Source organism: Onychostruthus taczanowskii, unplaced genomic scaffold, assembly GCF_017590055.1.
Source record: "Onychostruthus taczanowskii isolate IOZ18803 unplaced genomic scaffold, ASM1759005v1 scaffold7, whole genome shotgun sequence".
Lineage (NCBI taxonomy): Eukaryota > Metazoa > Chordata > Aves > Passeriformes > Passeridae > Onychostruthus > Onychostruthus taczanowskii.
The window spans coordinates 3,520,766-3,543,898 of NW_024504786.1; the positions used below are offsets into that span (position 1 = coordinate 3,520,766).

At 39.9% G+C, this 23,133-nt stretch overlaps 1 protein-coding gene across 5 annotated transcripts in view; it reads left to right on the forward strand.

Annotated features, from left to right (window-relative positions):
- USP24 (ubiquitin specific peptidase 24) overlaps positions 1–23,133 on the forward strand; it is a 62,432-nt gene that overhangs the window by 35,700 nt on the left and 3,599 nt on the right. For 4 of the 5 annotated variants that reach the window (XM_041421926.1, XM_041421930.1, XM_041421929.1 and 1 more), the window contains exons 31-64: positions 472–569; positions 1,295–1,390; positions 1,649–1,877; positions 2,741–2,900; positions 3,164–3,319; positions 3,867–3,937; positions 5,125–5,285; positions 5,698–5,759; positions 6,107–6,298; positions 6,543–6,660; positions 7,969–8,113; positions 8,800–8,919; positions 9,148–9,273; positions 9,472–9,570; positions 9,762–9,844; positions 10,058–10,199; positions 10,525–10,644; positions 11,036–11,256; positions 11,669–11,793; positions 12,371–12,512; positions 13,368–13,518; positions 14,539–14,634; positions 15,288–15,391; positions 15,476–15,589; positions 16,333–16,429; positions 16,608–16,724; positions 17,350–17,442; positions 17,741–17,846; positions 18,693–18,814; positions 19,267–19,380; positions 19,636–19,701; positions 19,971–20,037; positions 22,005–22,083; positions 22,652–22,727. In XM_041421926.1, the coding sequence (XP_041277860.1) occupies positions 472–569; positions 1,295–1,390; positions 1,649–1,877; positions 2,741–2,900; positions 3,164–3,319; positions 3,867–3,937; positions 5,125–5,285; positions 5,698–5,759; positions 6,107–6,298; positions 6,543–6,660; positions 7,969–8,113; positions 8,800–8,919; positions 9,148–9,273; positions 9,472–9,570; positions 9,762–9,844; positions 10,058–10,199; positions 10,525–10,644; positions 11,036–11,256; positions 11,669–11,793; positions 12,371–12,512; positions 13,368–13,518; positions 14,539–14,634; positions 15,288–15,391; positions 15,476–15,589; positions 16,333–16,429; positions 16,608–16,724; positions 17,350–17,442; positions 17,741–17,846; positions 18,693–18,814; positions 19,267–19,380; positions 19,636–19,701; positions 19,971–20,037; positions 22,005–22,083; positions 22,652–22,727 (4,068 nt within the window). The remainder of the gene's footprint in view (positions 1–471; positions 570–1,294; positions 1,391–1,648; positions 1,878–2,740; positions 2,901–3,163; positions 3,320–3,866; positions 3,938–5,124; positions 5,286–5,697; positions 5,760–6,106; positions 6,299–6,542; positions 6,661–7,968; positions 8,114–8,799; positions 8,920–9,147; positions 9,274–9,471; positions 9,571–9,761; positions 9,845–10,057; positions 10,200–10,524; positions 10,645–11,035; positions 11,257–11,668; positions 11,794–12,370; positions 12,513–13,367; positions 13,519–14,538; positions 14,635–15,287; positions 15,392–15,475; positions 15,590–16,332; positions 16,430–16,607; positions 16,725–17,349; positions 17,443–17,740; positions 17,847–18,692; positions 18,815–19,266; positions 19,381–19,635; positions 19,702–19,970; positions 20,038–22,004; positions 22,084–22,651; positions 22,728–23,133) is intronic. The other variant, XM_041421927.1, reaches the window with a different exon arrangement.

The window sequence follows — 23,133 nt, forward strand, 5'->3', positions numbered from 1 at the left end:
TTACCTGAGCCATCTTTACTAAGAAACACCAGAACAATAGTAGTACAATTATATTTCAGAAGGTGTGACTAATAAGTAAGCCATCTGTAGGATGTTTTGTGGGATACTGTGAATTGAAAATCCATAATCAAAAAGAATTTGGGCTTCTAAGAAGCACCAAGTGAACCAGAATATGACATTCCATGTACTTCATCCATTCCCTTAACATGTAAATTGCAGTGAGAATAAAATGCTTTGATTCAGAATAAACATCTGTAGTTACCATGTAGTTGCCATTTTTGAGCTTTATTGAGTATATGAGATTTCTCTTACTGACTACAGTTATGTGTAAGTGTATTAATTGCTTCATTTGTAGTGGATTTTTTTTTCTGTTATGCTTTCAAGCTTCAGCAGGTAAAGAACACTAAGAGGGGTGGTAGTTGACATCTGCTTATTTATTTATTTTATTATTTATTTATTTATTTATTGTAGGTGCTGAGCTCCAAGCTGATGCCAACTGCAGATGATGAAATGGCAAGAAACTGTGCCAAGTCTTTCTGTGAAAATTTCCTCAGAGCAGGAGGTTTGAGGTTAGATTTCAAAACCTTGACTCAATTTTGCACTTCATTTAGTTAGCAGTTGTGTGTGGTTTCCTATTTCCACACTTTAGCACACTAATAACCCTGTCAGCTTCTTTTTCTGAGAAAAAAATCCACCCAAGGCTGTTTCACCACTGTCCAGTAGCTATCATATTTAAGAGAGTACATGTTGTTAAACCTCAAAATCAAGTTAGGCACAAATAAGCTTGTGAAATGTAGCTTGTACTAAAGTAGTTGATACTTGGATAGTTTGTGACATTTAAGTGTTTCAATTCAAATTTGCAAGTGTGTACCTTGCACTCTACTCTGTGTAGACACCAGTGGACATTTTAAACAAAGTCTAGGCCATACACTGGGAACCAAATTAAATTTGTAATTACAGTCTTGAAAATTCAGACTCTTCAGATAAGAGTTGAGGCACAGTGTGAGTGGTTTGGAAGACCTGACAATACTGATTGTGTGAGCTTTCTCAAGTATTCTTTGCTCTTGTGTCCAGTTCTATCCATGACACTCCTCTGCCCAAGAGATCTTGAAGCATTTTCCAGCAGGAGCAGAAAGCTTCCATCTGTAGATATAAAAGGAGAAAATGAGGGTGTTGGCCTCCAAAGAAGCCAGTTTGAACTGGGACTCAGCTGAATGATAGGAGGAAGGAAAGATAGACGTAAATTAATTGAAACATTTCCAAATGGAGTCTGTCATATTGATTTGTTTTTAAGTTTGGTGGTGAATGTGATGCAGAGAGATTCCATCCCATCAGAGGTGGACTATGAAACAAGACAAGGAGTCTATTCCATCTGCCTGCAGCTTGCAAGGTATGTAATTGCTTCTCATTAGAGAAAGTGCTGCTTTTTTGGCTTTTGGCATGCAGCTTTTAACATTTAAGATTAATTGGTACTTTGAGTTCTGTTTCATTCACTCTGTGAGCATTCAAATACAAGCCTGATATTTTTACTCTGCATGCAGGTTCTTGCTGGTTGGGCAGACAATGCCCATGATGTTTTTTACTCTTTGAATGCAGGTTCTTGCTGGTTGGGCAGACAGTGCCCATGATGTTTTTACTCTGCATGCAGGTTCTTGCTGGTTGGGCAGACAATGCCCACTCTGCTGGATGAGGATTTCATCAAGGATGGGGTGGAAGCTCTGTCCTCGCGGCCCTTCCGCAACGTGAGCCGGCAGGCGAGCAGGCAGATGTCCATCTGTGGCACTCCTGAGAAGTCCTCCTACCGCCAGCTCTCCGTGTCTGACAGATCCTCCATCAGGGTAGAAGAAATCATCCCAGCTGCAAGAGTTGCCATACAAGTAAGGAAGTGTTGGATGGTTCTGATGTAGCAGTGTCATCTCCAATGACAGCTGTATAACTCTTGAGATTTTTAATCAGTCTTTTATGCAGGTTTTTGCCCTGGCTCCACTTTAAAGCCTCTGAAAATCTTGACTATCAGTGTATCCTACAGTCTTGATCTGATTTTTACCATATTCTCATAAATTATTTTGGCACTACAAAGGGAAGCAGTACCCCCAAAAGTGCTTACAAGAAAGAGATGTACACGGAAGTCTTACTGTGATTTATCTTCAGTCACACTTAACTCTTAAGATCTTACTGTTGTTAATTTTCTGTGAATTGAAAGGAGAAGGTTCCTGCTTCAACTTGTGGCTTTATAATCCATGATACTTTGAATTAGAAAGAATTGGACATGCTTTTTCCAAATAGCTCATTAAAAATTAAATTTGCTTGATGGTATTGTGGAGAAAAAGGAAATTTTTTATTTTCAGTACCTTAAAAAAATGTTTGAAAACCCAATGAGTGCAGTTGAAAGAAACTTCATAGTTAATGTGACAAGTATGCTGTGTTAGGTTTTTTGGGCAGTGCTTCCCAAATGGATTGAACAATTGAAATCAGCATGCTTGCCTCCAGATAGGTGGCAAGGGTATCTATCCCCGTAAAGAATTTAAAAATTGATTACTTCTCCTAAGACAGCAATACCAATCAGAGTCTCAGTGGGAACAAAGAGACTCTTGAATCCTTGAACCTGTATAGAGAAGAAAGTGGAAAACAAATGTAAATGTCAATTTGAGACGATCCAGAAGATCCATTCCTCTCATCCCTGTGGTTAACAAGGATTGTTGAATATCACAGAAGTGACTGCTGTTTCTTGTTCCTCCAGACCATGGAGGTGAATGATTTCACCTCCACAGTGGCTTGTTTCATGCGCCTCTCGTGGGCTGCTGCTGCAGGACGCCTGGACCTCGTGGGAAGTAGTCAGCCCATCAAAGAGAGCAACACTCTCTTCCCTGCTGGGATTAGAAACAGACTTAGCAGCTCAGGTGGGTTAACTGTGTCCCTAAACCAGTCTAAAAGCATTTAGTTTAATTTTAACTGAGCACTTTGAAGCTGAATTCATTGGATATTCATCCTCTTGGGCCTCCCAAAGTTTTGGACATTATACAACTAAATTACAAAAAAATCTACGCAAATGTATGTACATTCAGAGAAGTTTTTAAATTGCAGAGAACTGACCAAAAGCTGAAAACACCTGAATAAAATTTAATGAATTACAGCACTTGTTCTTTTTTTTTTTTTAATGCAGGAAGTAACTGCAGTTCAGGAAGCGAAGGGGAGCCCACGGCGCTGCACGCTGGGATCTGTGTGAGGCAGCAGTCTGTGTCCACCAAAGATGCTCTCATTGCTGGGGAAGCCTTGTCCCTCTTAGTAACCTGCCTTCAGCTACGTAGTCAGCAGCTAGGTATGGCAAAAAATCGGATTATTCACTGTTTGGAGTATAAGCCAGGTGGGAAAAGGCTTTTGGATACAGTCACGTGAAAGAAAAAAAAAAAAAAAAAAAAGAGAAACTAGTAACTGAGATAGCTCAAGCTAAAAACACAACATTTCATTAAAAATTACAGGGATTTTTTTTCTCCAGGACTGAAACAAGGAATGTAGTACTATGCTTTGGTGAAATGTTTTGGGAAAGCTGACTTACTGCCAGAATATAAATATTTGCGCTGCCTTTGAAGTCTGTAATTCTGTAAGTGCTGTTGTTTGCACAGCTCCTGTTCAGTATTTGAGTCTTTGTGTATGGGAAGTGTAAACACTGGTGGTGCAGGAAGGCAAGGAAAATGCTGTTGTATCATGGTGGCAGCCTCTGCTGAGGGAAGGAGATCAGGAAATAGCCTTTACTGCTTTTCTGTATTGGTGCCCTCTAGATCCTGTGGTATTTTAATGAAAGACTGTAACTGACTTATTTTAAAATATTATTTTTAATACAATAGCCTGGTACTCTTATGTTCCAGGATCTTTTTACAATTTGCCTTGTGTTGCTGATTTCATCATTGATATTCTGCTTGGATCACCAAGTGCTGAGGTGAGGGTCTTCCTCCGAAAGTTTTCTAAATGGTCCTTCTGAAATCTGCATGTTTTGATAATTTCGTATGGTCTGAACATAAAATTGTTTATCGGAAGTATTCCCACAGATTAGTATTTGAATAAATAACCTTTGTATAATCGTTAGTAATTTCAGTATCTGGTGATGGGTTGATAGAAAATGCTGTAGTATTACATTTTCTAGGCTTGTTTCATCCATGAGATGCACAGGACGGTGTTGTGATTAGTCTAAAGAAAATAGTCTCATTTTGGTCACACAAAATCTGTAAAAGTAGTACTTTAGGGAAAGTTTCAAGCAACTTTGATTTGGGTAAAATTTGATGGATACTTTTGAAAATTTATTCCAAATGTCAGAACCCTCCTAAAATTAATTCTCTTTGATTTAAGATTATCTTGGATATTCTAAAATCTATTGACTTTTATGCTTACTTCATTTCATCATGTGTCATCTGTTTACTTTGCATGAAGTCATTGCATCTCACCCCTTTATCTGTATTTATAATTTGTGTTTATCAGAGGTTTTCATTCAGGGATGAACAGGGTTTGTTACATTCCTAGAAACCCTGGCCGGTGGGTGCAGAGCTCATATCCTGGTTTGCACCAAAGCGATTCCATGAGATACACAGGACTGTGCTGTGTATTAGTCTAAAGAAATCACTTAGACTGTGATTAGTCTAAAGAAAATAGTCTCATTTTGGTCACACAAATTCTGTAAAACTAGTACTTTAGGGAAAGTTTCAAGTAACTTTGATTTGGGTAAAATTTGATGGATACTTCTGAAATTTTGAAAATTTATTCCAAGTGTCAGAACCCTCCTAAAATTAATTCTCTTTGATTTAAGATTATCTTGGATATTCTAAAATCTATTGACTTTTATGCTTACTTCATTTCATCATGTGTCATCTGTTTACTTTGCATGAAGTCATTGCATCTCACCCCTTTATCTGTATTTATAATTTGTGTTTATCAGAGGTTTTCACTCAGGGATGAACAGGGTTTCTTACATTCCTAGAAACCCTGGCCTGTGGGTGCAGAGCTCATATCCTGGTTTGCACCAAAGCGATGTCCATTTTTTCTGTTGGATTTCTAACTTAACAGGAGTGTGGGGATTTTTTGCAACCTTTGAGTAACTGCTGGTGTTTGACAATGAGAATGACCCTGTTGCAGATCCGTCGTGTTGCCTGTGACCAGCTGTACACCCTTAGCCAGACAGACACATCAGCTCACCCAGATGTACAAAAGCCAAACCAGTTCCTCCTGAGCGTTGTTCTTGGGGCCCAGCTGCCTCTTTGGTCACCAACCAGCATCATGAGAGGAATCAACCAGAGGTGAGGCACATGTGTGTTTATTGAGGAAGAAAATCTGACGCATTTTGAAATGTGCAGCACTGTGGAAGCTCTTGGAAAAAGGGATTAGCACTTGGCAAGTGTTGGAGGTAGACATCCTGCAATTTCTAGAGGAGTAACTGAGAAGTTAAAGCGTGTTGTTGTTTTATTGTCAACTGATAACTAACTAGAATAGCTATGAGGTGAGGGTAGAAATGAAGATTAAATATGATTCCTAACATTCAGAAGTAGCTGTTGGGAAGGAATGTTTTTTTTAAAGCTGCAGCATGCAGAAGCACACCTACATGGTTATGCTGCTTTGGGTTAGATGGACAGAGCACACAGACTTTAAAGACAGCTGGTTAGAGAAAATTTGATTTTAAGTAAACCTTTCTTCTCTTTATATCTGTTTCAGACTTTTGTCCCAGTGTACAGAATATTTTGACCTGAGATGTCAATTACTGGATGACCTGACATGTAAGTATGTGCAGGCAGCTGATTCCTTCATTCTGCTGGCACCTTCCAAGCTGTAGAAAAGATGTAGAATTGCCTGCAGAAGGGGGTTACTGCACCTTGAGCTCAGAGGGACCTGCCAGTGTGCTGACTGTCCTGTCCTAGTGCCTGCCATGGTCTGTTCTTGGCATTGGGGAGCTGCAGGGCAGCTCATTCCTTCTGGAAAGTGAACTGAGCTCCCTGGTGGAAGGTTTGATACACATGGGGGCAAAACTAGACCATTACCAAACGGTTTGAAATTCTTTGTATTTATATTCTGCATTTCCAAAGCTGCTAATTTTTACTGTATTCCTTTTTTATTTTCCTTGCAGCATCAGAAATGGAGCAGCTGAAGATAAGCCCAGCTGCCATGTTAGAAGATGAGATCACTTGGCTGGACAATTTTGAGCCCAACCGCACGGCCGAGTGTGAGACCAGTGAGGCTGATAACATCCTCTTAGCAGGACACCTGAGGCTCATCAAGACTCTCCTTTCACTCTGTGGGGCAGAGAAGGAAATGGTTGGTGAGTATTCCTCTTGGAATTGACTAGACTGCAGTGAATTCTGCATTAACACGTGACTAGACAGTCGTGTGAAGACATCAGTAGAAGTGATACAGAGCTATAAGGACTGGTTTTAGCAGTGCCTTTAATATTTGATAAAACATTTGTTGATGTGGTGCTGTGAAGTGGTTTTGTTGTTATCAAACACCTTTTTGGCATTTGCAGTGATAATGTAAGTATGTAACAGTAGATTCCTGTGTTTCAGGTTCATCTTTGATTAAGCCATTGTTGGATGATTTCCTGTTCCGAGCATCCAGGATTATTCTGAACAGCCATTCCCCAGCAGGCAGTGCTGCAATCAGTCAGCAAGACTTCCACCCAAAGTAAAATCTCTTTTTTTTTTTTTTAATGTTGAGTTCTGTCTTCAATGTCATGAATGCAAATGTTAGTATTAAATCCTACAGACAGACAGTAGGATACCAGTGGTGGAGCATTTCTCCAGTTTTCTACACTTCCTACATAAATGCTCAGATAGCATTTTATACATTTTTGTGTGATCCAATATGCTTGCATTTCTGTACTTCAAAGTCTGTGCTTTGTTAGATCAATTATGAACTTCAGGCACAACTGAGTGCAGATTTCATAAGTCCAAAGAATATTCCTTTAGCTGCTTGGGAAGTTGGCTAAATTGGAGCATGAGCAGGAAATTAACTTCCCAAGCTCCTTGTAAAAGAGAATCTCAGAAGTTCCACTACTTTCTTTTTCCCTTCTCTCTACCTATTTTGTAAAAAAAACTAACACCAAGCAAGTCTCCTTGCACCTGATGAAGCTGATATAGCCCAGAATAGATCAGCTGGAGAGAAGAGTGGGCTTTTTTCTTCCTGTCACAGCTGTTATGGCCATACAGTATCCGAAGGGGTGGGTGTAAATTAGCTCATGTGGATTTCTGAGCTAATGCAGCTGCATTGTTTGTGTTGCACTGAGTAATTGGTGTTATATCAGGCATATCTCCTCACTGCCTTTCCACAAACCCACAAGAAGGTTCCAGTGGAGCATTTAACAACCCCTGAAATGAATGGAACTTGATCACCTTAGTGTTTGGCTCTAGCTTTGCTCCATTGCAGTTCATCCCAAGCATGCTCTTCTGTTTGCCTAAAGTAAATAAAGCCTGTGGCCTTCAGAAGAAAGGGCTGCTGTACTGAATGACTACTGAAAAGAGCTGGGTTGGGAGAGTTTTTGGTCTAGCTCAGGTCTAAGCTCATCTCTTGTAGCAAGGATGTTGTCTGGTCTAGCTCTTCCCAAGTTTCCCTCCCTGTAAAAAAATCATTTTGTCTCCATCACTGTTACATGATGGAGAGTGTCTGTTTGTCCTCAGACATGCTATCAATTCTGTGTTCTTTTAAAGCACCTCCTTTTCCTTGCTACTGAATGTTAGCAAGTGTATCCATGTCAGTAAAGGAGGCTGGTTGAAGGAGTATTTCTCTTGCTACTCTTCTCATTGAATTCTTCCCCATTCTCCTACCCCAAAAAAGAAAAAAACAGATAGCACTCTGCAATCCCTCAAGAGTGTTTAATCACTCAAAATGTTCTTTAGAACATTAATTGTTGCCTGTTCTGAGTAATACAGCTTTCTGGAATTAGAAATAATTGAGTCATTAGCCAGTAGATCTCAGCTGTGGTTTTCTTTCCAGGTGCAGCACAGCAGACAGCAGATTGGCTGCTTATGAGGTGCTGGTAATGCTGGCTGATAGCTCACCCTCCAATCTCCAGCTTATTACAAAGGAGCTGCTTTCCATGCACCACCAGTGTGACCCTGCGCTCACCAAGGAGTTTGATGTAAGCAAGAAGCTTTTTTTTATTTGTGTTAGCATGGTTTGGAGTGCTGGGCATGATTTACTTTGTTGCTTCATTCATGAGATTTCCTCGGTCTTCAGTTTGAAATGCCACAATGCAGCTAAGGGGAAATGCAGATACATTTGATCTTCCTCAGAAGCAGATACTCCATTGTGTCTGTGTCTCTTATTATCTCAGTAAGAAAGAATATCACAAACTGTATTTATTATTACATTTTAGGCCATTTTCAACAGTGTTGTGCCACGTGTTAAATATGACTGCATACAGTGGTCTTGCAGTTTTTCAGAATTTATATTCCTAGTTCTCCATTAAATTGTTCTTAACAGCTCACCTACAAGGGGGAGTGGTTTTAAACTGAAGGAGGGTCCTTTTAGGTTACATATCAGGAATAAATTCTTTCCTGTGAGGGTGGGAAGGTCCTGGCACAGGCTGCCCAGAGAAGCTGTGGCTGCCCCATCCCTGGAAGTGCCCAAGGCCAGGCTGGATGAGGCTTGGAGCAACCTGGGATGATGGAAGGTGTCTCTGCCCATGGCAGGGGGTGGAGCTGGGGTAAGGTCCCTTCCAACTCAAACCATTCTGTGATTCTACAATACAAAGGTGGTTATAAAAGCTATATAATATTGTTTTTTATAAGTTATTGGGACCAAAAAACATATTTGTTATTCTAGTACCTTCCGCCCGTGGACAGTCGCTCCATTTCTGGATTTGTGGGACTGAAGAATGGTGGTGCTACTTGTTACATGAATGCTGTTTTCCAGCAGCTGTACATGCAGCCTGGTCTCCCAGAGGTAATTAGTTCAGTATCCAATAAAATCCTCTTTTTGGAATGACTTTCACTTGAACCACTTCATCTTAGCACCATTTGTAAATAAATTGTAAAATGAAAAGTCAACTGTGTGTGTATAAATATGCACAATAAATACATAAATTTTAAGTTGTAGTGCTGTGGGCCATGACAGCTTATAGTAATGATTTTTCCAAAAACCAATTTAATAAGGGTATTTGTTTCCTTCCAGGCCTTACTTTCCATTGATGATGATACTGACAATCCTGATGACAGTGTGTTCTATCAAGTTCAATCTCTTTTTGGTCATTTGATGGAAAGCAAGCTACAGTATTATGTACCTGAGAACTTTTGGAAGGTATTGCATCTTTTTGTTTAGAATCTACAGCTTTTCTGCTTAAAAAATAATCATTTATTCAGCCTTTTTCAATTGCAGAATTTATAAAGTAAGCTCTAATTAAAAAAAAAAAAAAAAAAAGCTAAAATATATTTATATTCTTATTGATATGTACATATGAAACAATAACCTTTTAACGTATGTTTATAATTTATATAGATTTTCAAGATGTGGAATAAGGAACTTTATGTTAGAGAGCAACAGGATGCTTATGAGTTCTTCACCAGTCTTATAGATCAAATGGATGAGTACCTCAAGGTAAAAACCTCAGAAATTTCTTTTCTGGTTCCTTTTTTTTATTTTGCTTTGATCTTTAGAAAAGAAGACAGAGAGCCTTTTAGCTTATTTTATAATCTGCACAGTATTCAGGAGTTTAAAATTCCTGCTGATTTCTTGGTCTTCCACTCTGCAGTATATCCAACTGATGTCTAACTTTACATCTCCAACAGAAAATAGGAAGAGACCAAATATTTAAGAATACTTTTCAAGGAATCTTCTCTGATCAGAAGATCTGCAAGGACTGTCCTCACAGGTAATGTCACATTCATTGCATCAGTTACCAAGTTATGTGCTCCCAGAACTATTAAATATGTAGGTCAAAGTAGCACTAGAAAGTAGATAAATGCCCCTGTGAGCATCACAGCTTTGATAGCTGTGGGGCAAATGCAATATTCTTTCCTAAACATCTGTCTTGTTCCTACCAGTTGGGTAAATCCTAATCTGTTTTTTTTCTTCTTGAATTTAGGTATGAGCGTGAGGAAGCCTTCATGGCTCTCAACCTTGGTGTGACTTCATGTCAAAGCCTGGAAATATCACTGGATCAGTTTGTTAGAGGAGAGGTTCTGGAAGGAAGCAATGCGTACTACTGTGAAAAGTGCAAAGAAAAGGTATTGATTCTTCATTTTTGTGAAAGAAGATTCGTGTGCAATTTGATGTTTTCTAAGCATTACATGGTCATGGAAACCATGCTTAGATGCTGCTCACTCTTGCTACATTGAAGGCAGGAGGTTCAATGCCCCTAACTCATGTTCTGAACTAAAAATTTAGAGGGATGGCAGGATGGGAAAGTTTTATGTAACGTATTGAGACGTATCCCAGTCATCCTGTGAACATCCTGCTTCCCATGGCTGGGTTTTCACTGTGAATCTCTAGAAGGGTGCTGCAGATGGCCTGGGGTATCAGATAGAGGTGATATTCTTGTTTCTTTTCAAGAGAACTACAGTGAAGCGCACCTGCATTAAGGTCTTACCCAGCCTGCTGGTGATTCACCTGATGAGATTTGGCTTTGACTGGGAGAGTGGCCGTTCTATTAAATACGATGAACAAATAAGGGTAAGAAAACTTTGCTTTGTGGTGCCTTCCCCAGATACTTTGTGTAGTGGACTCTGGTTCTTCCTATTCATTTTTCCTTCTTTTCCTCACATTTTGATGCAAGGATTTTGAGTGTGTGGTACACTTCAAACATATGGTAGTGCTACAGATGTTTTTCCTTAGAGCTTTCCTTGTTTGCAACATTCTCAGGGTCCTTTCAGAAAGCAAGGCAAAAAACATCCTTAAAGAGAATTTATTGTTTAACATCTGTGTAACAAGCATAAGAAGTTGAAGTTCCATATTTTCCTTTGGTGTTCCCAATGTGGGAAGTATTGATACCATTCTGATAAAATTATCAGAAGCATGTACACACTGCAGTGGCTTGATTAATCCAAAATATCTCTTCAAACAGTTTCCCTGGATGCTGAACATGGAACCTTACACTGTGTCAGGGATGGCTCGTCAGGACTCATCCTCAGAAGTGGGGGAAAATGGCAGGAACACAGACCAGGGAGGAGGAGGCTCCCCAAGGAAGAAGGTTGCCCCTACAGAAAACTACGAGCTCGTTGGTGTGATTGTCCACAGTGGCCAGGCTCATGCAGGGCACTACTACTCCTTCATCAAGGACAGGAGGTAACGGGCAAGAAGGTTCGTGGGGGAGGTTTGAGAGCTGCCTAAAGGCTTCTTGTTCTGGGAAGGTGCATGGAGCCATCCAGAGCTCTTCTGGAACCACTCTTCCCTTTCTCATCACCTGCCATGAGGCAATGACACAGTGATATAGGACATCACAGAATAAAATTCTCATTAGTTCTTATGTACCTTGTATTGCAATTTGAGGGCTTCCTGACTTGCTTCTCATCGTTTTAATCAAGGTTATTTTTTAAAATGCAACTTTGACATCAATTGAGCTAAGCTCTCTTCTTACTGTCAAAACAAATGTGAGTTCAGACTTGTCACTTCCAGGCTGTTCAGGGTGGTTTGTTTTTTTACTGAGACAGTCAACTAACTTTGTTTCTGTTGTGTTTCTGTTCTGTTTTGATCACAGAGGATGTGGAAAAGGAAAGTGGTATAAATTTAATGACACCGTTGTTGAAGAATTTGATTTGACTGATGAAACCCTGGAATATGAATGTTTTGGTGGAGAGTATAGACCTAAAGTCTATGATCAATGTAAGCAGAAGTACAGACTGATTTACAGTACCTTCATATTTCATACTGATTTCAGTAGCAGCAGAGCTTAGTCCATTATAGGTACTTTGAGTTACTTGGACTAATGCTCCTTCAGAACCATTTTTTCCCTAAAGCCTTCCCTTTACTGAAGGACAGGACAGCTTGTGTATGGTTTAATATGAATTGAGGCATATTCACTGTCATGCAGCACTTTGTAGACTCAACAGTAGAGATTGAAAAGCAAAATGGCACCTTGTTAATATAATTTTAAAAAAACCCAACCAAACATAAAACAGCCCTTATTTTAGGCTAGTGAGAACGACTTCATGGAACACTGTGTGGCATCATATTGTTGAACTTTCCAATGCTTTAAGGAATTTATTCCAAGCACATTTCCAACATTAACCTGTTTCATAACTCAGACACTTTTACTCACTGACACAGACTGATGTTTTGATCTGACAAATTTATACTGCTGCTGTTCATATTACTTGTACCCTCAGTTTTGCTTCTATATAGGAATGGGAAAGGTACTAAACCTTCAAGGGCCTTCATGGGCTGCCTTTTGTCCCCACAGCAAATCCCTACCCCGACGTGCGCCGGCGCTACTGGAACGCCTACATGCTGTTCTACCAGAGAGTGTCCGACCAGAACTCCCCTGTCCTGCCAAAGAAAAGCAGAGTCAGCGTCGTGCGTCAGGAAGCTGAGGACCTCTCCTTGTAAGTTCCTCTTGTATCCATAATGGTTTCTCTCATATTGATGTCTCGACCTCTCTCTGTTGGAATACCAGGCTCTTTATTGCTCCAAGGTCAGGGCGAATAAAACTCGCTGGTTTTGAAGTCTCACTCTGACGTTTATTATCCTTATCTGTTACAAACTCAGGAGATGTGAGCTCTTTCTAAGTGGATAAAGTGAGCTAAAATGGTGTCAATTCAAGGCTATTTAAGTCCCAATTATCTAATAAACAGTTGACATCTATATTTGTTGTGCCCGAAACCCGCAACGTGGACATCTTTCACCCAATTAGAGAAAACCACCCAGATTCATGAAAAAGAAGGAAGAAGGTGCAAAAAAGACAACTAAACCACACCCAAAATACTTCATCTTAGCTCCCATATATCACCACATACTAAAATCCCAAATCTAAGTTTTTTCACCCTGTGAGATCACACAATACTATCCAAACTACACACACACTGTTTCTGTGCTATCACTCAATTTTTGAAGCCTTTTCCAAGGTCTCGGGTCAAACGAGGTGTTTACTTGAAGGTTGGCACCCTTAAATTTAGAAAGCTCTGAGTCTTCAGCCATCAGAATTCCAACATCTCTCCACAACTAAGAATTGAGTAATTACTGTCCAGCAAAGCAATGTATTGACCCTTCTGTTGTTTTGGATTGGTTTTTAAGCTGCTTGTTTATTACCATTATTGCAGAGCTGACTGACAGCCTCGAGAAATATTCAGGCTGTCTTCAAAATTGCCATAAGATCACTCTGGCTGCAATGGTATTTTATACCTAAACTATAGATTTGTTGTAGGATTTCTTTATTCACCTTCAGCTTGTTTATATTTCAGATCTGCTCCCTCTTCACCAGAAATTTCACCCCAGTCATCACCTCGACCCCACAGGCCCAACAGTGACCGTCTGTCCATCTTGACCAAGCTGGTTCGAAAAGGAGAAAAAAAGGGGCTCTTTGTAGAGAAAATGCCTGTGAGGATATATCAGGTAAAGCCCACTGAAAAGTGGCAACTAAATTCTGCTCATGTGAAATTTGAGCACATAGTGAGAGAAACATGGTAACTTAAAGGTTATCTTGAAGGAATTCCCTTGTAGGAAAACCAAAAAGCAATTCTGGATTCTGACATAAAGTTACTAACAAGCTCTTTAGTGATGCTTGTTTTAAGTTTCACTGTACCTTCTCACAAAATTGGCCCATCAATTCTTTGCTTTGAAGAAACTGCAGGCAGCAGAATCAAACATGAGATCTGGCAGCCATCAACATGCAGGCAGGGAGAGACAGCAGCAGAGAAGGTGCTTCATTTGGAGTACACTCCAGGAGCAGTGGAGATGATGGCAAATTACAGTGATCCTCAGGTTCTTGAGCTCACAAGAGTGTAGAAAGAGGAGGAGCAGTGAAGAGAGACTGCATCACACACACAGGGAGAATCAACTCTGCAGGCTGTGCCTGGCCCTCCACATGGGCTGTTTCAGGGCATTAACAGCCACTTTGGGCAATCTTGTGTCTGGGATTGTGTTATTAAAATGAAAAGAGCTTGGCTCAAATTTATTGAGAGTCTTTCAGCAAAATCTCATTTGAAAAAAAAAGGGGTTGGCATTTAAACACCTTATTGTGGCTGCAGCTTGTAATTACACCAGGACTCCTTGCTCTCTGCATCTAAATTTGTTAGGCAAGCCTTTCTGGTTTGAGGGGTGTTCTCTTGGCTTGTTTATTAAAAACAAGCAGAAAACAGAACTCATCTGCAATTCTTCCTTTTCTCCCTTAATGGCCAAATTATTAAGTCCCTCATCTGCTGTTTTGTAATATCTTTGAAAGAAAATCACTGGTTTTGTACCAGATCTTCTAAATCTCCTGTGTGTATTTTTCCCTTTGTGATTCAAAAGGAAACAGAGTAAGTTTGACACTGATTTTTAAACACCACACATTTACATAAAATAGGAAGTTTTAGTTAGAGAAGTGTGTTTTGACAGCATTTTTAATTTTTTTGCCTTTTTTTACTTTTATAGATGGTGAGAGATGAAAACTTGAAATTTATGAAGAACAGAGATGTGTACAGTAGTGACTACTTCAGTTTTGTTCTGTCATTAGCCTCCCTGAATGCTGTAAGTACCTGGCTTTTAATCTTAGAGTGTTCAAAGTATGTTGGGTAAAATGGCCACAAAAGCTATTTGGGTCAAACCAGGAAAACTGGAAGAGAAGAGTTGACATGATTTTGCTTTTCCAGACAAGCTGTTCCTTGCCTCCAGTACTTTTGGATGCTGATGATAACACCTGCCTCAAAGCAAACTCCAGCCTCCTTTTCTAGTACTGGGAGAAACATCATTTTGCCCCAGTAAAATTTATTTAATAATCCATACCTTTTATCATGATGCAAACTGAGCCTCTAGAGGGACAGAAATCCCTCTCCATATGGAAGGTCCGAAAGTTGGTGTTAGTTACTTCAAAGTTGATAGAGTTTAATTGGTAATAGTTTCTTAATTAATATTTTCTAAATCAAGTCATAAACAAACAGCATTTATTAAATTTTTGAAATTCACAGATCTAGTTGGCCTTACAGCAAGCTTGCTCCTTGTTTTAGCATATTTATTAAGTAGCAAAGTCAGCCCTGGAAACTGACTTAGCACAGAAAAATGCTGTGGTTTGTTGTTTCCAAGTGAAGCAAATAACTTGAATAGAACATGTTGATGTGTTTAAGAGACAGCATGTGTGCTGCAGGCATCCTTTTGCTCTGGAGTAAATTTGATATTTCTTTCAGACTAAGGTAAAGCATCCCTATTATCCCTGCATGGCAAAGGTGAGCTTACAGCTGGCAGTCCAGTTCCTCTTCCAAACCTATCTCCGAACCAAGAAGAAACTCAGGTAAGGCAAACAAGAAACATGGCTTAGTTTTGGGAGGTGTTTTTTCCTCCTGGATTACTGATAGTTGTCCCTGTTTTGTTGAAGGGCTGATACAGAAGAATGGATTGCCACCATAGATGCACTGCTCTCCAAAAGCATTGATGCTTGTCAGTGGTTGGTGGAGTATTTTGTTGGGCCAGAGGGCCGGGAGCTTGTAAAGTAAGTCCTGGTAATTCTGTCTAAGGTGTTTTGTGTCTCAAGTGTGAATAAAGCTTCCTCATAACATGATCTGGCCTGTACTGATGTATTCCCAGAGTTGACTGTGCACATTCTTTAAACAGACACTTGAGATATTTACTTCGAGTTTGATCTTTAGTATTTTCTCTGTGCAGCTTTCTGAGAATGTTGAAAATCAAATTAGGTAGTGCAGTGTGCATGGAGGAGGATGCAGGTGATGAATTCAGTGAAGGGACTTGGAATGTGTTTAAGTTTGTGTGGTCAGCCCTACAAGTGGTGGGAAAGGAGAGCATGGTGAAAGTGTTGGGGATAAGGTAAGTTAAATACTTACCTGACAAGGATCACAGATGAACTGGAAAGATTTTCTTCTTCCCAAGCTAAGGATTAGCTAATAGGTGCTTTGAAAACAAATTATTGGAGATCTGACATGCTGAAAGAAGTGTAAAGAAAATGTTATCTTTTCATTTGCATTGAAAAACAACATCTTATAAGAGCTTTTAGAGCTTTTTTTTTTATTTAAATGAATAAATATATTAATAGGGATATTATAGGCCTTACTACAAGCAGGAATATGTAAATGTAAGTTAAAGCTTACCCACAGAAGTACAGTACAAAATGCATCTGCACTGTTAAAATAACAAACACTAAACCCCACATTTAATCACAGCAGCTGTGTGTACATGTTGAGTCCAGTTCTCTCTGCAGCTTCACCTTTTCTCTTCCAGGACTTTCCTCCTGGAATGCAGTGTGAGAGAGGTGCGAGTTGCTGTGGCCACTATCCTTGAAAAAACCCTCGACAGTGCCTTGCTTTATCAGGAGAAGGTCAGTGAGTGTCACCTGCTCCCCAGACATGCTCTTGCCTGTGAGCTAATCCTGCCTGTAGCTCTTCATTTATGGAATAGGTTAATGCTCATCTCTTCCTGCCCAGGAGGTGTTTGAAACACTTTGGGTTTTTAAGCAGTAGACAGCTCTTTACATTCAATTTTCTTTTTTTCCACAGTTAAAAACTCTACATCAGTTACTGGAGGTGCTACTTGCTCTACTGGATAAAGATGTACCTGAAAACTGTAAAAACTGTGCTCAGTACTTTTTGCTATTCAATAACTTTGTACAGAAGGTAAGAAAACGTTGTTTTCTCATGGCTATTTAAATTTTAAAAGACATTAATAACGCAGCTAGTGATCTTTATTCATAGAAGGGTTTGCAGCACAGTGAAACTCAAAACTTTTATTAGGAGTAATCGAGTTTATTTTGTTTTGTTTTTTAAATAAATGGCTTTGAATAATGGATTAGGATAAAATCACAAAAGTATACCAGTGGAAGATGTCATTTCCAGCATCTGAATTTTGGTTGTCTGTTTTGAAGGCTTATCTGAGGTTGTTCTTAAAAAAAAAAAAATATATATATATGTATATATATAAAAAAATCAAGCATTCAGGATTTCTATTCCATGGGGAGCAGAATAACTGACTGAATTTACTATTTCTGTTTCTCTATTCTTTTTACCTTCTTTTTTTCTTGTAAGACATTTGTTGTGCATCTGCTGATTCTGCTCTGGTTTGTGTCATGTGCTGTGTACAATGAGACAGCTCTTTAGCAGTTTCTTATTGATCTGTGTTGGAATATTATGGGGGTTTCAGAGTGGAAAATGCAGGTTTAAACCTGTGCATTTTACTTTTGTTCTCTTGAGCACTAATTCTTCACCTGCACAGGAAGGTCATTTGTTGTTTTTGTCTTCACAGCAGGGAATAAGGGCTAGCAGTCTTCTCCTCAGACACTCTGCCCTGAGGCACATGGTCAACTTTCTCCTTGGCCCCAACCGGCAGAGCAATCAGGTACAGGCCATCCCCACGGTTTTTGTGATGTTTAAATTATGAATAAATACTTTTCATGTGGTAGAATAAACAAATCCTTCAATTATTCTGTAAACCTCATGCAAGCGTGAGCCCACCTGTGTGTAGTTAGCATGGAAATAACTGTTTTGGCAGAAGTGAGCATGATGGTTTTGATAATAATAAAATTTTTACTCACTCCAAAGTGTTAGACCATGATGGTGGGCTGTAAGAACATTATTTTGGCTTAACAAGGTCGATTAAATAAACCAAAGGTAATTAAATGTGTCTTTGACTCAAGCAGAACCGCAGGTGGAGTTCAGCACAGGCCCGTGAGTTTGGATATCTTCACAACACTGTAGCACTACTTGTCTTGCACTCTGACGTCTCCTCACAAAGAAATGTTGGTAAGAATTGTGGTTTTGTCTCTTGGTGCCTTGGCATTTCAGTTACATTGATTGGGAGAACTTAATATTAGTGAGGAAAATACAGTGATTTTGAATTTAAGGCAGAAATGGTTAATACAAGTTTGAATACTTCTGGTTTTGCTGTAAATGTATTGAGTGGCAAACAGATAGTATTTTGGGGGGGATGGAAATCTTGTTACTAACAGTTTTGTGCCTTCTTCCCTTCCCCATGTGCCTAAAAGGTATTTCCCCATGTGAGTAAATTGAGCTGTGTTGTTGGCTGAACAGACTCACAGGCAGTATTTTGTTTAGACTTGTGCTGTCTTTTGCTACTCTAAAGGGGAGTATTTAGACTAAGCTACTGAATAACAAACAAGCACTCACCTAGTTACCTCTTACAGGAGGTGGAAATATCCAAATAAAGTTAATAAAGGAATGAGTTAAAATCTTTCGTTTCGTGAAGGAGGAATATGACATTGTCTTTTTAAAGAATAACTTAATTTCTGTCTGAGGTTGAAAGCAGTCAAAAATCAGAAGGTAACAGGAGAATTATAAATATTCTGGATATGATGAATGTGCAAGAAGGATTAAAACTAAAGCTCAAAGCACTGATAGTCTGGACCTTTTGCTTTGACCTTCCTGCAGTTCTTTTGTCTGCTGTCACTAAAATAAGTGACACTTCAGTGTGCAAGAGATTTGTTAGTTGGAGTGGTAGCACACAAGCTATAAACTAGTTGAGATGAGTGTCCTGAGGGATTTCATGGTGCCAAATGAGCAGCAGTGTCTTCAAGGTGTGTTAGAACAAACTAATCTATGAGTGGATTGTTTTTGTATTTGCTGTTATAGCTCCTGGTCTCTTTAAGCAGCGTCCACCTCTCAGCATCACCGCTTCAGGGCCACTTCTGGCACTCCATGAAGAAGTGGAAGCCTTGCTATTCCTGTCTGAGGGAAAGCCCTACTTAATGGAGGTATCTGTTCTAAATTCTGCCCTGCTTGAACCTAAAAACTTATCTGATGTATTCCTTTGACAAATCCTTTAATGAAAAGCACTGAATATCCAACACCAGTGCCTATTTTGGGCCTAAACAAGAAAGCACCTTTAGTTTCTTGTCCTCTTCATATTCTAGTGTATCCCTAAGCTTTGGGACCTGGTTTTATGCACATTTTGGAAGGCCCTGTGCAGCTTTGTACCATGTCAAATTCAGGTGCTACTTTGAGTGGATCTAACTTAATGGATGATGCTTGACCCTTGGAGGTGAGCATCAGGAGCTGAAAAAGTGCTGTGAGAGCAGGGGTTCAGCCCCCTGGGCCATGCAGGCACTGCAGAAAAGAGCTGCATCCTTCCTGGGGAGGACAAACATTGTGTTACAGACTTATTTTCTGAAGGCAGCTGTGAGTGAAGGGTGTGCTGTGCCCACAGGTGATGCACGCGCTGCGGGAGCTGACAGGGTCACTGTCGGTGCTCATGGAGATGGTGGTGTACTGCTGCTTCTGCAACGAGCACTTCTCCTTCACTGTGCTGCACTTCATCAAGGTACACACAAAGCCAGGACAAGCCTGTCCCAGAAGTGTTTCTGCCAGGCTTTGGTCATCCTGTGTCTTGTGCGTTATAACAGCACCCCAGAACAATCACTGCGGTTTGTTGGATTTGGAGGGGCTGTTGGGGTTTAGATTTTCTTAGGCCTTTAGTGTTTAAATTAATAAATTTTCAAAAATCTGTAAAGCTGTCTTGAAATTCTTTGCTTAACCAGCTTACTTTGCCATCTAAGTAACTTTTTCTTACACACAGACTCAGCTGGAAACTGCTCCACCTCATGAACTGAAAAACATATTCCAGTTACTTCATGAGATCCTGGTAGGTGAAGGGTAAAACTTGTACAGGATGGATTTTGTGTTGATGTCTAACAAAAAAAGTTGGGACTGCATTGGTAATTTCAACATCCACACATATTTTACTCCTTCAGTTTGAAGTTTTATTACTTCCTAAATTTGTCTTCCTAATCCAGTGACACATGAAACTTCAGTCTTACTTGTTTTGCCTGTGGGAGTGGGTAAAACCATTCCATAGAATAGATACAGCATCACACACAACTCACCTAAGTTGATATGTTTCTTTCCTGACAGGTTATTGAAGACCCATTACAAGTAGAGCGCATCAAATTTGCCTTTGAAACTGAAAATGGATTAATAGGCAAGTAAGCCAGTGGGTGAACACTCCTGTCTCCTGCTGACCCTCATGGTGGTGGTGGCGGTTCACTCCATCTCCTGGTTCCTAATCCTCCTAAACTTCTCAGGGAAAAAAAAACTTGACACATTTGATTTAGCCACTGTCACTCCAAAATGCTCTAAGAAAATCCAAAATAAGCACTGGAATGTTATAGTGACAGCAAACTAGAAAGGAATTGAACTGGGAAAGAATGCTAACTTATTTAAATGAGGGGCAGATCAGAATGTATGTGTAATGTGGGGGGAGAAAAGTACCTTTGATTACCATAACAGAGGAACTGTTTGAATCCTGAAACCTTAAAATTAATTTTTATTTCCTCCATATCTCAAGAAGCTGCCGATCTTTTTGTTTTGTCAGCATCCTCATTACCATAACAAGAAACTGGTTCAGCCCAGCAGGGTGCTTGCCCTGCTGACTGCAGCAGAGCCCCTCAGTGGGACAAGTGGCTCCCATCTGTTGCTGCTCATACAAAGTGTTGTCCCTCCATTAGATACAAAACTTTACTGAAGTTACTGAACCATTCAAAAGCAACAGAAAAAAAAAAAAAAAAAAAAACACAGACCTTCAAAGATAGAGCTTATATAAAGAAATAACTTACTTTATGTGGAGAAGCAGCTTTGGTGTGTAAATGAAAAGTGGGGTTACACAGAGAGCCCCTCTGATGGGTTAGTGCAGCTTGAGCAGCTCTTTCGTGGCTGTTTGGGTGAGGAGCTGCTTCAGATTGTGGCTTTCACCTTCAGTCATTTTGGGTTCTGATTTAGTGGGAAGGAGTATTTAGCTTTGTTCTTCTTTTCTCTCACCAGTGCTCCCCTCTTTAGTAGTTTCCATGTGGGGCTGATGGCAGAGAAGGAAATATGCAGCAGTGTAAGAGAATAGCTAAGTGATTATTTTAATTTCTGGATAAATTGGTCCCAGTTGGACCAATTCTGTGCTGTAACTTGAGCAATACATGACCTTTTTTGCTCTGCAGAGGAGAAGTGCAAGTATTCAATTGGATTTTTATGTTGAAGGCTTTGAGAACTGCCCTGAGGTCTGGGAGTGAAAGTTTTACCTTCAAGTTTCCTCACAACAGCATTGAACAGCATCCCTCACACTGACTGGTTTTAATCCAGGAAAGGGAAATCAGCACATAATAGGTTTTGGTGCTCCTTAATAGGATGTTTGTGCATAATTTGTAGTACAGCAGTGCTGTAATTTTAATCATTTGCTCTGCCTCAACAGTATTAAAACTGGCAATTTGCAGTTCCCAAACAATTTTTGCCAGCTTTGGAGCTTTCACTACAGTGTTCTTTGCTGACTGCTGTGGACAGAGCAACTTTTGAGGAGCAAATCTGATTGGGGCAGCTCCGTGGAAATCTTTGTGCTTCTCCTCAGTCAGAGAATTTTGTTAAAGAGGTGGGAATTCATGGTAGAGAAAACTTCCTGGTAGGAATGGCCTGGGGTTTTGCCCGAGTCTCCCATGGAACAGTTTCATGGCTGTTGATTTCTATGCTTGTTTATGTGGAGAAGCTTTAAACATTCCTCTGGCTTTGCAAACTTTGATCCAGGTGGAAGCTGGTGATCTGGTTCATTTATGGGGGTTTCAGACAGATTTTTTTTTTCCTTCAGACAAATGTAACCATAGTGATTATCTAACATAGAATGGATTATAGGGGAAGAATAACTGCATTAGGGCTGTTTAAAATTCAGGTACTGCGTTTGAAAGATCAAAGAGAAAATGCAGCAGTTCTATTTTTAATCCAGTAGAGTTGTGGAAGTGCTCAAGACTACCAGCACTGACAGCAGTGTGTTTAACACAAAAACTCATGCTAACATCTGTAGAAACAAAATCTATTCCCTGACTTAAAATTTTAGCTTCACCTTTGTTTCCAGACTGGCTGGTACATGGAAATGTGGATTGTGGTTTCTAATCCATGTGTTTCTCCCCACAGCCTTGATGCACCACAGCAACCACGTGGACAGCAGCCGTTGCTACCAGTGTGTCAAGTTCCTGGTTACCCTGGCTCAGAAGTGAGTAAAGGTTTCAGGGTTTAACTCATCCCTGCCTTAGGTCCCTCTGTGACTACTGTAAAACCTGCTACCCCTGGTTTTGGTCAGTTTTATCCTTTGTTACTGGTACAAGGTTTTGGTAGTACACGTGCCAGTATGAAGTGAAATCTTTACTGGTTGGGACCTGAAGGGATTTCTCAGGTAACAAATGGTAATTGCTGTTTATAAAGGAAAAAGCCATTCTGCACAGCAGGAGTCTGACATTAACACCAGATAAACATAGGGAAGCTGTTCCAGAGTTTTCAAATATGAGTCCTGAATTCTCTTTGTTTAGAACTTGGCATATGTCCCGATAAAGCATAATTCTGAAATAGGTGAACCTGTGGGGTAGACTGCTTTGAGTGAATTTTACTAAAATTACTGCTCTTGCTAATTCAATTATCAACAGGGCTGTAGAGTTTAAGTCAGTTTGCAGTGATAACACTGCACACAGAGGGCAGCAGTGCAAAGAGAGAGGAGTCTTTGTATTTTTTTTGTGTTGTCCAGAATGCCTTGTTCCTGACTAATGAATACAATTTCAATTCCCAAGGTGCCCTACTGCAAAAGATTACTTCAAGGAGAATTCACACCACTGGAGTTGGGCTGTGCAGTGGCTACAGAAAAAGGTAATTTGGCTGTAACAGGGAAATTGCCACTCATTTACAACAATAATCATGGATGGATAATCTCCATCCTCTGCATGGCTCTCTGAGATGGCTCTAAAGACAAAATACTTCATTTTTTACAAGGACTACTTGCATGCAGCTAATCTGATGCAATGCCAGAACTTCAGTAGCCCCCCACGTGTTTCAGGCATAAATGCATTGACAGTGAATAAAACCAAGTGTGAATGGTTGCAGTGATTATTCTTTGCTATGTGGGAAGCTTTCAGTGCCACTGTATTCGTGTTGGGAGGCTTCAGCTTTTTTAAAAAAGCAGTTTTCCATTGCCTGTGTGTTGATGCAGGAGAATGTTTAAATGATTGGATTCCTTACAGAATCATCACAGCTTTGCACAAAGCACAGCTGTCGA